Here is a 15,581-nt window from a genome sequence, read left to right on the forward strand (position 1 = left end):
AAACACAACATATGTTGGAATTATTACTAATTTTCTATCTGCTCAACTGTTTAAGAATGAGAAGTTTGGAGATTTCAGGTTTTATTCTATTGTTGTTGACATTATATTGAGTTGTTTGTTAGTATGATAATATTATTTGTACATCAATGCCTGTCCTGCGGAGTAATTCTTAGTGGCGACATCTACTGATCGGGTTGAAAACTGCAGCCAAAGTCACAATTAGCTAAAAAAAATGACAGCTAATCTCTGAAAGCGCTGCCGTATATTTTCCACAAAGTAATTCCCGATGAATAGTCGAAGACAGAGGGGTATAATTAAAGACTTCTGGTGTTTGATGAGCTGTTCCTGTTGTTGCAGGAGGAGAAGAGATGCTGGCTCTGCTGGTTCTGGGATGGGCTGCCTTGCTCGCCGGCCTCCCGCCGGCTGCCTCCTCTTTCACATCCAGTAAGTACGAACAACACCAAAAGATCCAGCTGTCAAGCTAACATTACGAAGTGTAATGAGTACTTTCGATAAATAAGGGGAACTGACAAATAAACGGATCGGATCGGGTTAGTTGCGATTGAATTGAGACCCTAAGATAATTCGATCCAATTCCCCTTTGAATGTACACGTAGACGACAGTGGATCGAATGCCTGAGTTTGTTGTTGTTGGTGGTGAAGACGTCAACAGGACGTGGATCTATTAGCGATAGCTGAAATGGGGACAGCGCCACCTATCGTACCGGGGTATGACACGCTTTGTGCCAGTGATTCCATTCATTCACCGCCATATATCCAAGGATAATTACCCTCAGATAAGGAGCAGAACCCAACTGTAGCTGTAATCCAGTTAATCTCATCATGTGGACCCACTGAGTTACTCTATTGATCCCAGAGGGAAACAGTTTAGCAGTTAGCTGTAAGTTAGCTGTAAGTTAGCTGTAAGTTAGCTGTAAGTTAGCTGTAAGTTAGCAGTTAGCTGTAAGTTGTAAGTTAGCAGTTAGCTGTAAGTTGTAAGTTAGCAGTTAGCTGTAAGTTGTAAGTTAGCAGTTAGCTGTAAGTTAGCAGTTAGCTGTAAATTAGCTGTAAGTTAGCAGTTAGCTGTAAGTTAGCTGCAGATGCTAGCAAACAATGCTTTCTCATCAACAGTAATGGACCAAGCTGGAGATGTGCACAGCGTAACTCATCGTAATGCATGTGCACCGTTAATTACGGTTAATTAAAAAAGCGCTAATCCCTCACTAGCTGCTCTGTGGTCCGTGGACAATCTGACTTAATGATCCTTCGGGGACGAATCAGCTGTGACCTGGATCACAACTCTCCCCACACATGCTAAAAGTCACAAATCTCCACTAATTTAAAGAGAAAAGCCTAATTCTGATTAGTTTTGTACCATTTTAACAGTCTTCTGAGGTCTTATTGAGATGTACAAGACAGGTTTAGGTTAAAATACCTGCTGGTATGAGCACAGTGGCAGTCTGTTTCCTCTTTGTTAACAGTTGGTTTTTGGGGTGGAGACTTAGCTAACATCCGTTATGTGATTTTCGGGGTATGACATGCTTTGTGCCAGTGATTCCATTCATTCACCGCCATATATCCAAGGATAATTACCCTCAGATAAGGAGCAGAACCCAACTGTAGCTGTAATCCAGTTAATCTCATCATGGAGACCCACTGAGTTACTCTATTGATCCCAGAGGGAAACAGGTTAGCAGTTAGCTGTAAGTTAGCAGTTAGCTGTGAGTTAGCAGTTTGCTGCGAGTTAGCAGTTAGCTGTAAGTTAGCAGTTAGCTGTAAGTTAGCAGTTAGCTGTAAGTTAGCAGTTAGCTGTGAGTTAGCAGTTTGCTGCGAGTTAGCAGTTCGCTGTAAGTTAGCAGTTAGCTGTAAGTTAGCAGTTAGCTGTAAGTTAGCAGTTAGCTGTAAGTTAGCAGTTAGCTGTAAGTTAGCAGTTAGCTGTGAGTTAGCAGTTTGCTGCGAGTTAGCAGTTCGCTGTGAGTTAGCAGTTAGCTGTGAGTTAGCAGTTAGCTGTGAGTTAGCAGTTCGCTGTAAGTTAGCAGTTAGCTGTAAGTTAGCTGCAGATGCTAGCAAACAATGCTTTCTCATCAGCAGTAATGGACCAAGTTGGAAGACGAATGTCTCGGAGCAGGAGTCTGATGCAGAGTAGCGCTCATCAGGCTTCTAACACATGTGTCCAACTGTTGTACGTCTGCAGGATTTCCATCGAGCAGAAGCAGCAGGTGTGAAGTCTTCGTCCCCCCTCCTCTTCCTCCTCCTATGTTTCCTCCAATCAAACGAAAAGCGGAACTGATGGTGATGACTTCTGTTTGTTTGTTGAACTTTTCCAGTCCTACAGCTACGTTCTTTGATCTTTTGTGGATTAAACGTCACATTAGCATTGACTCAACTTGACTTTACAGGTTGATATAACGGAAGCCATTACAGGACCTAAAGGGGAAAAGGTGAGTCAAATTCTCCTTTTATTCACGCAAATGTTCATACCGATATGCCCTAATACTGAATAGGTCCCTTTGGTAGCCAAAACAGCGCCGAGTCATTACTGATTCCACCTCTGAAGGTGGACACCAAGCCACAGGTGGGGCTCCCATTCATTGGATTTACTTCTTCAGCAGGTTCCATTCAATTCAGCTTTATTTATAAAGCGCCAAATCACAACAAATGTCATCCATGTCAAAGATACAGTTCAATTCAAGCCAATTCTCAAATTCGTCCAACTCATACAGAGTCTATTAATAAAAACGCTGCTAAGGTCGAGGTTAAGTTTTATTTATGTCGCACAATTAAAAACAACAAAAGTTGGGCCTCAGAGTCAGCAAGAAGATCATAAAATGCTAAGAATATAAGAACCGATAAAATGACAATAAATACAAGTAAAAGAAGATAAAGACGATAAAAACTTTGATCCAATCCCCCGTCCTGAGCTGCACGAGGCGACTGTGGGAAGAAAAACTCCCTTTTAACAGAAATAAACCTCCATCAGAACCAGGAAGGGCGGCCCTCAGCCTCCATGAGCAAGTGATGATGCATATTTAGTGACTTTCACAGGAAACTGTTACTGTTGTTAGAAAGAAACCCAAAAAATGGCATATTTCAGTAGAAATACATACTGTTATGGCTTATCGGTGTATTTACATGTACTGTTAATATGGAATCTGCTGTTTTTAATCTTCTTACGACGCGGTTCACTTCCTGGTGTTTGTGTCAAAGGGCTGCAGAGGAGCGAGAGGACCGGAGGTAAAGAATAAGTCTCAAAATGTTTTCAGACGGGTGGATTATGGATGATAGTTTGTAAAAAAAAGTGTATTTCAGGGTCGACCTGGTGTGGTGGGTCCAGAAGGAGAACCAGGACCACAAGGTACCCTGGGACAGCCGGGTCAAAAGGTAACCGTCTCTAACTCGAGCTCAAACGTATGTGTAAGTAGTTAAATAAGTTAAATAAGCTTTTAAAATGGACAGAGCAGTTAGAAAGCTTTATCTAAAGCTTTAGTCAAGCATCAAAACCAAATCTGAAAGACTTTAACTATGAATCGACCTCCTGATTGAGGTTTAAACAACAACATTACCGCCCAAAATCATTCAGGTACACCAAAAAAAATTTAATAATTCGAGAATCGGTCTTTTTCTTCTCTGCCATCTTCCCTTCACCTGGAGCGCAATGCATTCTGGGAATATTCGGCTGCCTCAAGTCCGCACAAGTTGTCCCGAGACGAATCCTCCGTAAAATGGGCGAAAACGCACTTTGATGTTCTCTCCTTGACTTTGAATTGGAACGGTACTTTGGCTCTGATTGGTCGGCTTCTTTGGCTCTGATTGGTCGGCTTCAGTGGGCTGATGAGGCTCCGCCCACTTTTCTGTATCAGCTGTTTAAATTCAAAGTTCTGAGGAAACATTTCATTGGACGCAGAGTTCGGAGAGCAAAGCCTTTCCAAGACATGATTAACTTTAAAATACCAATAAGAACAAGTACAGAAGTTCTTTTTTTAACATTGTTGAGCTTGTTTTAGGTCATATTTTTATGTGAGAACATTTCACTTTAATCAGGAGAATTTATACCTTTTTTTTTTGGTAATTCTTAATTTTTTTTAATTTTTTATGATGAAAACTATCTGCAAACAGAACAAGATGTTTTCTTGATTTAATTTGAATTCTCTTACATTTAAAACCCCCCGAGATGAGAAAATATCACGTATTTCTGCTTTATACCTAATATTATGTGTCTTGGATTTGTTTTTGCAGCACAAACAAAAGCAAGAATATAAAAATATTAGATCTTTTTTCATGGGGAAGGTCATACTTTAGATATAAGATGACATGAAACTGCTTATTTGATGTTTGTTGACTGGAGCTCATGAATGGATGTCTGCAGGGAGAAAAGGGCGACAGAGGCTGGAGAGGTCTGTACGGAGACATCGGAACTCCTGGGATGATAAAGGTACATCACAGCTGGGATTGCTGCTGCATTCATTCAGATCTTAAAGGGGAACTCAGGTGTTTTTAAACCTTATTTCTGGCATGAAATACGTTAATCTACTCACTGAGAACAGTTTGGTGAAAGTCGGCGTCCTTCGGAAGATATTTAGATAACTGGAGATCCATATAACGGAGTGAACGGGGCTTAGAGGATGCAGCCTCTAAATAAGGCATTATCTGTCTTTATTTCACCAATACTTTAAGAAGAATGAATGAATGAACGTGTGCTATAGCTCTGTTAGCTCATAGCTGCTGTTATGTGGCTACTTGCAGCTATAGGAGAGCTAACGGAGGGATTTCTACACAGGCACTCTACTGGGACCACTTCATCCACACGCCCCCCTGCAGCACAGTTTATTCACTCCGTGCTCTGTGACAGTCGGCTAACTTCACACAGAGTTTGCTGCTGATAGTTTTGTGCAACATGGCAGGATATTTATCAGATTTTGACAACTTGAACGACGACTTTGAGTAAGATGGACGTTCTTACCGGAGTGAATGAGCTGTGCTGGAATGAATCAGACAAATGTGACTTAAAGGGGAACTCCGGTGTTTTTAAACCTTATTTCTGGCATGAAATACGTTCATCTGCTCACCGAGAACAGTTTGGTGAAAGTCGGCGTCCTTCAGAAGATATTTAGATTCCTCGAGATCCATATAACGGAGTGAACGGGGCTTAGAGGATGCAGCCTCTAAATAAGGCATTATCTGTCTTTATTTCACCAATACTTTAAGAAGAATGAATGAATGAACGTGTGCTATAGCTCTGTTAGCTCATAGCTCTGTTAGCTCATAGCTCTGTTAGCTCATAGCTGCTGTGTTGTTGTTATTGGCGGCTATCGGGGGGCTTATTGAGGGCTTTCTACACACGTCATCGACCCGCTGCTGCAGCACAGTAGATAAACTAAAAGTAGAAAAAGTAGGAATAAGGTCTAGGTTTAAAAACACCGGAGTTCCCCTTTAAGAGACTTGTCATTACTTTGCTAAAGGATTCTGGCATTATGTACCACCTGGTTTATCACATGAACTAAACTGTGCAGACTCAGTCATGTTCACATGAGTAAAAAACAAATAAATTACGTTTGTCCGACCAAAGCCGGACTTTTATTGAGCTTCTTAAAATTGGACCAACACACCCTAGGAGTGATACTCAAATAAACTCAAACTTATTCCAGCTGAATTTCCAATAAAGCTGCTCTGTCATATTTTTCTGTCTCTTTAGTCAGAAACTGGGGCTGAAATCAGCCCATAAAGACTACGTGTTAAAGCATTTCCAGACTGTCGCTCTGCTCTAATAAAATCCTGATTTTTATAACCACAGAATCACCGTTAAAGTAGCTGAAAGACAGCGTCTGAGCAGTGAATTCAGCTGGATTACATGGACCAGGACCTCCCACACGTCAGAAATACTTTAGCCAATAACCTGCTTCTGCTCCTGTAAACAGCTACAAGGGCGGTGGTTCAGTTAAATGGCAACTCCCACTGTAACCGTAGGGCGACCGATAATTAAAGCCAATCCTATGTATTTATTGTTTAACAGCCTGAAACAAAATGAACAAAAAGGTGTCGAAAGATGCTGTTTGACTCAAAGACATAATGAATGTACTCAGTTAGCTAAGAAAAAGACTTAATTAACAGCTAAATGCAGAGATTTCTGTCGTCCAGGTCATGATAATCCAAATAAAATGTAAAGAAATGGTTTATTGAGCTCTGACTGGTGAAGAGTTTCACACTTAAGCTGAATTAATGGTGACCCCCTCCCATCATTCACACATCTCTGACCTAAAGCTGGTCATCTGCACCAGTTTGTGGTGGTGCGGCAGCTCCATCTGTGGCCCAAACATCTGAAATCGGGTCGACTGAATGTTATACCGGCCCAGTATCAGCACCAAACCCTGAAACAACTTCTACTCAAGCAATCTGCATGTTTTACTGCATCTTTAACGTTAAAGTGTGGCACCGTCTGCTGCGAGCTGCAGAGAAACTTCTGCTCATCCTGTGTGTCTGCAGGGCAGTAAGGGAGCCAAAGGATCCAGGGTGAGTAGCAGTGACCTGGCTTATTCAACTCTTCCTCTTCTGCCTGTTTCTGAGCTCATGCCTGTCGATCCTTCAGGGCCATAAGGGTGTGAAAGGATACCGAGGCCTCGGTGGAGAGCAGGTGAGGGGAACTCTTCTCTTTCTGTGCGTTTGTGTTGGAAAAATTATAAAGTTATACTGTGACAGAAGAGTCCCTCCATCTTTTCCTCTTCTATGATTCAAGCAAAAGTGTTTTGACTCTTGTACTAGTCTTTCCCATAAGATTAACTGGTGAGAAATGCCTTTTATGTTCCTTCCCATAATATTAACTGGTGAGAAGCACCTTTTATGTTCCTTCCCATAATAATGAATGGTGAGAGAAGCACCTTTTCTCATAACATTGTGTGATCAGAAAGCATAAACAACATAAATAGCTGGAGCACCATTTTGTCGGGGAGACAACTCTGAGCAGCTTCCTGACAGGTTGTGCCGACTCGTCTCTTTCTTGCAAGAAATAAATGTTTTGTGTTCATCGTTTCCAGCGACTCTGAGCCTGATTTTGAGAGAATTTTCCTAACAGTTTGTTTCTGAGGTGAACTGATCAGGATGTGTGTCTGCAGGGGGAGCGTGGCATCCCTGCGAGGTCGGGACAGAAGGTAAAACGCTGGCTGAAGCACTCCAGGTAGAAGCTGGATGTGCAGAAGCTGTGAGGCTGCATGTGTGGTGTTTCAGGGCGACCCGGGGCAGCGAGGCGATGCCGGTCCGAGGGGAGAGCAGGGACCCAGAGGAAAGCTGGGAGCCAGAGGAAACATGGTAAATATACACAGCTTCTGGTGATCTTTAATGGGAGAAGAAGAAGTCTTTTAAAAAGAAAAAGGTGGCTAAATTCAGTTAAAAGGTTGCAGTCTGGAGCTCTGCTTACTCTGAAAATGTCCCAATTTGGAGTGAAGAAATCAGAAAATTCTGTTTAGAAGTCAATGTCTTATTCACAGAATGCTTTTAATCAAGTTGGTGTCAAAATATTGTTGTTTGTGTGCCTGAAAACCAGCCAAATGTGTCCCTCAATCTGTGATTTAAAGGAGCATTCATTGCATTTATTGGAGGTCCTTTCTTCCTGCTCTTGTCAGACTGTTTAACACCACTGTGTATAATGTATATGATGTGTATAATGTGTATATAATGTGTATATAATGTATATAATGTGTATAATTGATATAATGCATATGTGTATAATGTATATAATGTGTATAATAACGATGTGCAATTTTATCTTTATCTGGTGGTATTACCTGCTTTGTCTCTGTTGTCTTTCCTCTTTTTGTCTCTTGCTTGCTGCTAATTTCCTGTGTGAATTTCCCCATTGTGGGACAATAAAGGAAATCTAGTCTAATCTAATCTAAATGTGTGCAGGGATTGGGGGGATCTGGAGGGCTCACGGGACAGCAGGGACATCCTGGTCCAGCAGGACTGCCTGGTCTAACTGGAGAGCCTGGACGACCTGGACAAGGTCTGTGACCACATGGCAGCTCCAGTACAAGTTCTGCATGATGGGGAATAGTTAATAACTTCTTTAATCCTGTCAACACAAGTTAATTATCCATGGTGCAGATTAAAAAAGGTAAAAACCTCACGAACATTTTGAATCAGAATTATGAAGCTTTAGCTCTCAGATGCTCATGGATGCTGCGCTCATGGCTGAGAGAGTAGGAACAAACTTCCCTCTTTTCTCTACAGAATCACATGTTTACTGATCGTTACGTAAAGGATTAAATTACAACCGAAACAAACAGAAAACTCAGTTTCAACTGGAAGAAAACTGTTAAAGAGGGACAACAAGCTGCTGGGAAAGCAGATAGCAGCGTAACACCAGGCCAGGGATACCTGCTGGGAAGGAGATTGAGTGGAAGGGAAAGGGCCTGATTTGTGATAGCTGGCTCTGTTGTTCCAGTGTACGTCCTGCCAGGCCTGCAGGGAGACTCAGGAAGTCGAGGACCATCGTCCACCTGCAGCTGCTCACAGGTTCAAACTCCACAAAGGCTCCAGGACAGAGTCCAGACGGTCAGTGTGGCTCACAAATGAACATCTGTTATCAACACCACACCTCGTAGATCAGGGGGTCAAACTCAAACACACAGGGGGCCAAGGTTGAACAAATTAACCTGTTAATATGGAACAAGTTTAGATTTAACAATTAATACTGAACCAGCAAGGCTTATATAACTTTAAAGTCCAGGGGTGTGAAATTGAGTTGCTAATAATAATAATAATAAAAACATATCAATGGCATATTAAATTAAATTTAAATTTAATGCCTCCTTTCTGTTTGCAGCCTTCTGAGGTAAATGTCAAAATTAGCTTCTTACACAAGCTAATAAATGTGAAAATAAAATAACATAAACCTCTTTTCATCTCCTTTACTTTCTGGCTCCTTTGAGCTGTGTCCAGGTCCTTATATTTGTCCTGGTGTTTCGTTTCATAGTGTCGTCTGATATTATATCCTTAGTTACTCCTTAGTTACTCCTTAGTTACTCCTTAGTTACTCCTTAGTTACTGACCACAAACAAGACAAACAGGTTTGTATTTTACATAAACAGATATTCTGTCTCCCACCTGTCCAGAAAAGTTCTATTTTCTGCCTTTCTTTTGGCCATTTTTTGGTAGGTAACAGTGACAGCTGTGGTTTGAGGTCTGGGGGAGAGGCGGGGGGCACAAGAAGACCGCTAGCATAGATGCTACTGACACAGAGGAGGGGGCGTGTCTGCCTCTGTCCTAATTGACGCGCCAAAACAACAGCAAAGCATTATGGGATTTGTAGTATATGCGCTGCCGCCGTATATTACTGGCGGGCCAGCTCTAATATTAATTTGAAATTGCCTCGCGGGCCAAATATAATTACACTGCGGGCCAAATCTGGCCCGCGGGCCAGAGTTTGACACCTATGTCATAGATGGACCAATCCCAGCCGACACTCTGTTTAGTTGCATGTGCTGCTTCTCTGTCTGCTCACAGCGGAAATCGGTTGTTTTCTTTTGTCAGATCTTTGTTGCAGATGGAGAGAAAGAGATGAGACGGCTTCGGGCGGAGAATGTGATGGTGCTCCGAACAGACAGAAGAGCTCTGTACATCTACGCTGAATCCCAGTGGATCAACGTGCTGGTAAGCACTGCCGCAGACTCGCTGCCGCAGACTCGCTGCCGCAGACTCGCTGCCGCAGACTCGCTGCCGCAGACTCGCTGCCGCAGACTCGCTGCCGCAGACTCGCTGCCGCAGACTCGCTGCCGCAGACTCGCTGCCGCAGACTCGCGGCCGCAGACTCGCGGCCGCAGACTCACGGCCGCAGACTCACGGCCGCAGACTCACGGCCGCAGACTCACGGCCGCAGACTCACGGCCGCAGACTCACGGCCGCAGACTCACGGCCGCAGACTCACGGCCGCAGACTCACGGCCGCAGACTCACGGCCGCAGACTCACGGCCGCAGACTCACGGCCGCAGACTCACGGCCGCAGACTCACGGCCGCAGACTCACGGCCGCAGACTCACGGCCGCAGACTCACGGCCGCAGACTCACGGCCGCAGACTCACGGCCGCAGACTCACGGCCGCAGACTCACGGCCGCAGACTCACGGCCGCAGACTCACGGCCGCAGACTCACGGCCGCAGACTCACGGCCGCAGACTCACGGCCGCAGACTCACGGCCGCAGACTCACGGCCGCAGACTCACGGCCGCAGACTCACGGCCGCAGACTCACGGCCGCAGACTCACGGCCGCAGACTCACGGCCGCAGACTCACGGCCGCAGACTCACGGCCGCAGACTCACGGCCGCAGACTCCATCTGCAGACTCACTGCCGCAGACTCACGGCCGCAGACTCACGGCCGCAGACTCACGGCCGCAGACTCACGGCCGCAGACTCACGGCCGCAGACTCACGGCCGCAGACTCACGGCCGCAGACTCCATCTGCAGACTCACTGCTGCAGACTCACGGCCGCAGACTCACGGCCGCAGACTCACTGCAAAAACAAAAAGACTTTGAACACAACTGTTTCAGGTAGAAGTGACAGGTTGACTCATGGCTCTGAGAGCAGAAATACAGGCGATCGCTCGTCCTCACAACCGTCTCAGAACCAGTCCATGCCTCTTTTCTTAGAGGATCAAGGAATAGTAGCTTCGATAGCTTAATATTTAATGTTTCATCTTGTCAACTTCATTTGATTTGTTAATATCTTAATATTTACACATCTCAGTCCTAAAACATCCTCTAAAAAATTCAAAGCTACTAATGATGTAAAAAGAAATGAAGATGTTAACTAAACGGGTGATTTTAAGCCTGATCTGGTCCTAAAGCAGCCTCCATGACAGTCTGTGAGGAGCAAAGATGTTCAGAGGAGCTCCAGTTTGTGTTTAAAACAATGTTCCTCAGAGAAAGACTGGAAGGGATCTGCATATTTCTGCCTCTACAGAGCAGAAAATCATTAAAGCATTCAGGGAACCTGGAGGAGTTTCAGTGTAAAGGACGAGGGAGCAAGCCTAAGCTGGACCCCGTGACCTCTGACCCCTCAGACGCTGCATCAAGAACCGTCATTCATCAGCAGCTGATAGAAGCACATGGACAAGGGATTACTGTGGAAACCTTTGTCCAGCACCACAATACAGAGTTCCATTCACAAGCTTTACTGTGCAGGAAAGAAGCCTGATGTTAACCTCGTCCACTTCTCTGGGCTCGGAGGCGTCTGGGATGGACCGTCACACGGTGGAAACGTGTGCTGTGGTCAGACCCATCAGTATTCCACATCTTTGGTGGAAGAAATGGAGCAAAGAGCAAAAGCAGCATCCAGCCTGCTGTCAGCAACCAGTCCCTGCAGCCAGGCTCTGTGATGGTATGGGGTTGGATCAGGGGGCAAAGCTCATTTCCACTTCTGTGACGGCAGCATTAATGCAGAAAAGCTCACTGAGATTTTACAGCAACATATGCTGCCTTCAAGGCCACATCTTTTCCTGGGACGTCCCAGCATTGTTCAAGCAGACCATGGAAAACCACATTCTGCCACGTTCCAAAGGCCTGGCTGAGGAAGAAGAGGTACGGGTGCTGGACTGGCTGCCTGCAGACCTGACCTGTCCCCAGCAGAGAAACAACCACCCCCCCGCACTGCTGCCTGCAGTCCTGACCTGTCCCCAGCAGAGAATGATGGAGAACTCGGAAACTACTGTCGCATGAATGTATTTTAACAAATGAAGGGAAGCTGATGAGATAAAAACATTAAATATCTGGAAGGAAATAAAAGTAAAAGAAAATGTAAGAATTACTGCATTTTTTAAATATGCATTTCCCATCCCGCTCCAGCTTTTCCTGATCTGGTGTTTTGTCTGTTCATCCATCTAAAGCCACAGTTAGCTGACCACACTGCAGCGGCAGCTACAATATAATAACAATATCATCACCTTTTTCCTTTCTGTGTTGTTCTGCTTCCTCCTTGGACCAGGATGACCGCAGACACCGTCTGGACTCCAACGGTTAACAGATCCCACGGCTGCTGTGAGCTACTTCTGTCTTCATGCTGCAGTTTCTGTCTTGACTAAAGATTTCTGTTCACCCTGCACTCACTTTTGCTGTATTATTATTATTCCTCTGATGTTCTCCTCATGTAAAATGTTTACATCGTAAATGTAGAACACAATTTGCTGCTACAAAGACATGAATAAAAATCTGATTAACCCCTCAATTTGATTTCAGGACCTAGTTCATGGGAAAAACGTCTGTTTGCTCTGAAAAGGAAATTAAGCGCTAGTTTTTTTTATTTTTATTTTATTTTTTAACGGATTTCAGTGCTGAAACTTGACTTATAACATTTGAACATATGTCTGCTGCACTGTTTGTAAAGACAGGACACAGAAATCATAGTAAATTTGTAGTTAAAGTACAGTATTTATCTGTTCAGTTACTTAAAATATGACGCTGCGGGCTACTAACGAGCAGCCTCTCTCATTTAATAAGAGCTGGCAGCAGGTGGCGACCTTTTAAAAGCTGTGAATGACTTTTAAATGACAAAGAAGAAGACGTCTACGTCTCAGTACACCTGCTGCATGTACTCACAGGTGAACCGTACTTCCATTTAACCAGCAGGTTGCCCTCCACGGCTTCGGTTTTAAACTGTAACGGTCGTTATTTTTTTCGGCCGCCATTTTGTTCTTCGACGTTTGGCGCCAGTTTGCGAGAGTCGGTGGATTTACAGATGGCAGGTTTGTTTGTAAAGCTTCTACTTTACTGGAAAAAAGATGAGTCTGTTTAATTAATCAGTTAATTTGGTTTGTAAGTTGAATTATTGTTTAAGTTTGGGTGTGTTTTATCGATCAAGAGACTCTTTTAAAGATTGAATCAAGCTGACATTCAATAAGAGAAACGTTTTTTTTTTTTTCTTTTTTCAGGATCATAACTTGATTAATTGGCTCCAAACTCCACTTGTCACCAGTTTAGACGGTTTGTCTCCATTTTTGTCATAATTTGAAGCACCTTTAAAGCTAAATTCACACCATCCTACTTAGGTCAGTGTTGTCAGAAAGTTTTACTGAAGAAGCCTAAAATTAAGTGACCTTAAGTCACCTTTTGACCATTACGCAGACTTCAAACAGGAGGAATTGTTTTAAGGGAATTATCGCACCCCAGATCTTTTAGCACACATGCAGCTGTCAGAAGTTAAATAAATATTTAGATCCTAAATAATAAAAAGGTGATGGAATATCACATTTGCAGTGCTGTTTTTTATGATTTAAAGTGGGCCCACTAAAGTTAGATCAGAATTAGCTTTATTGGCCTCATATCCATTCTTTTTTCCCTCATATGAGCAGAACAGCAACACTGCACTGTTTTAAATGGATATGGAAGTGGTCAATGGTGCCAAGAATCCACACTGAAATAGATTTAAACAAACAAATGGAGAACATTTGATTGTCCGTTGCTGAAGTATAATTATTGTTCACATCTACTAAGGACCCGGAACAAGATTCAGCAAACTGGACCCATCTTGTTGAACAGGTCCCATAGCACGTGTCGTCTTTATGATGCGAGTTTATGGTACATGCTAACATATGGAGTTCAGAGCAGCAGTATATAAAAAATACGTGCTTTAAAAGTCTAAATCCTTCTTCTGTAATTAATGTCCACTCGGCTACCAGGTACAAAGTGCTCAAATAGCCCATTAAAGGGTTTTAACTAAGAAAAAATGTATTCACATGAGAAACTATTGGGAATCTACTTGATGGCAAATTGTTACCATGTTGAGCAGTGAATTTGATATCTGGACAGAGCTTTATGTTTCACATGGCTTGTTCCAGGTTGTCAGTAGAATAAATCCAAGTAATTCAACTTCCAACTGCATTATATGGATGTGTTATTCTGACTTTATGAAACTAACACATTTTCAGTCAGACTAATGGGTTCGGGTGATGGGTCGTTAACTTTTTATGGGGACAGATCGAACCACATAGACTACATTTGATGCTTTTATCATATTTTTAACTCCCGGTAACAGTAAATGTGGGCTTGTGTGAAATCAATACAACGTGCGCTTGATTTAGTCATTTATTTGAAATGCAACAACAGTTCTGACACCATTAACAGCCATGTGTGCTGACGGGTGTCCTTGAGCAAGACGATTCAAGACACTGAGCAGTTTCTGTTTTGATGTTCTTTAGTGTCTCTGAAACGCTTCACGACGGCGTTGTCCAGCAGGGCGGCGGAGTCCTCCTCTACAACGTCATCACAGAACAGATCTGATGTGGAAACTGACAAAACATTTTCTAAACACTGAATATAAATCCACTACTTCATAAACAAAAGAAGAGTTCGTTCAACTGTTTTGGCATCGGTGCTGTCGCAGTGGTGGTGACACTGAGCAGAGAATTCAAGAGAAAGATAAAACGGGAAGTAGAAACGGAAACAGCGGCGTGTGATGGAGTAATAAACTGATCAGAAACCTGTTTGAACCAGTTTCTGTAGCAGTTTCAGCTGAAGGATGTTTGGGTGGAGCGGCAGTAACCGATCAGTCTGTATGAGCGTTTCAGCTAAGCTACAAGCTAATCGGATGCACACAGTGGTCTGGGTTGTATCCATTCGGCCTTTTTCTTCATATGCTATGGCTTTTAGAGTTTCCCACTGGCCCTGGTATTTGATAATACTGAAGGTGAGCTTTCCACCTTTTTGCTTTGGGGGTTTTCCAAGCACTTAATTTAACGTCAGGAGGTTCAGAGACTAGAGACACTGACAGTACTGAGGATGCCGTAAACAAGAAAGCTGGAGCTACTCAGCAGAAAAACTAAACCGTAACCCAGACTAAATGCTTCAGGCCCTAAACTGTTTAATCACGTTTGATTTTTGGAATAAGTACAAAAATACCAGTCTACTCGGGCTGTTTCTCAGGATGTTGTCCAGGGCCCTTAAAATGTATCCAGCCACACTGCCTCTCCTGGTTACCCCCTTATTTATTACAGCAAATGTGTAAATAATGTTAATTTCAGACGATGATGCTCCAAATAAACTTGGATACGACAGGCAGGAGTCGTAAACAAACTTGGATACAACCAAATTTAGCCAAAAAATGACTATTTGTCCTTTGACCTGTTGACTGTGTAAACGTTTTGGACTCTTTTAATTCAGCATCTAGTAAATTATGGTGCTGTTCAGAGTAAAAGACAAAGTAGGATGTCAAGGGTGGAGCTACAAGCTGCTGCCCAGTTTTCTTGGTCAGATTTAAAAAGACAAGATGGTGATGTCAAAAATGTCAGACTTGGCGCTTTTAGTTAAATTTTATTCATGTAGCTCCATCTCAGGGCATGTTACATATAGAAACCCAATCAAAAAGCAACCCCACAGACCAGTCTGTCGCGTCACGGTGACCACGTCCATCTATTCATACGGTCTACAGTCGCTGAAACGTTGTGATTTAAAACTGCTGTGATTTTCAGGTTCACTGTTCTTGTAATGACACATTAAGGCCTGTAGGGGGCATGTTCTCTGGTGTTTAAGCCCATCTTAGTTCCTTCATGAGCTTCCTTTGCGCCACATTAGGACTGTCTGACTACAGCATCTGGCTGATG

The 15,581-nt window shown here is 43.4% G+C and overlaps 1 protein-coding gene across 1 annotated transcript; it reads left to right on the forward strand.

Moving 5' to 3' along the window:
* The first annotated feature begins 361 nt into the window (after positions 1–361).
* On the forward strand, positions 362–12,172 carry LOC140320003 (uncharacterized). Its single transcript, XM_072397764.1, has 14 exons — positions 362–444; positions 2,195–2,292; positions 2,400–2,441; positions 3,208–3,234; positions 3,310–3,381; positions 4,367–4,432; positions 6,481–6,507; positions 6,584–6,628; positions 7,107–7,142; positions 7,219–7,299; positions 7,897–7,993; positions 8,435–8,544; positions 9,523–9,642; positions 11,972–12,172. Exons 1-14 carry the CDS (start codon positions 369–371, stop codon positions 12,005–12,007), a joined length of 933 nt encoding a protein of 310 aa, XP_072253865.1. The 5' UTR covers positions 362–368; the 3' UTR covers positions 12,008–12,172.
* The last annotated feature ends 3,409 nt before the right edge of the window (positions 12,173–15,581 follow it).

This window comes from Leuresthes tenuis, unplaced genomic scaffold (assembly GCF_036924035.1).
Source record: "Leuresthes tenuis unplaced genomic scaffold, fLeuTen1.0.hap1 SCAF_12, whole genome shotgun sequence".
In the NCBI taxonomy this organism is placed as follows: Eukaryota; Metazoa; Chordata; class Actinopteri; order Atheriniformes; family Atherinopsidae; genus Leuresthes; species Leuresthes tenuis.

Coding starts and splice junctions, on each gene's coding strand:
- LOC140320003 (XM_072397764.1), top strand. CDS start 369: ATGCTGGCTCTGCTGGTTCTGGGATGGGCTGCCTTGCTCGCCGGCCTC. Junction 6,508..6,583: donor AGGGAGCCAAAGGATCCAGG/GTGAGTAGCAGT, acceptor TCGATCCTTCAG/GGCCATAAGGGTGTGAAAGG. Junction 7,300..7,896: donor TGGGAGCCAGAGGAAACATG/GTAAATATACAC, acceptor AAATGTGTGCAG/GGATTGGGGGGATCTGGAGG.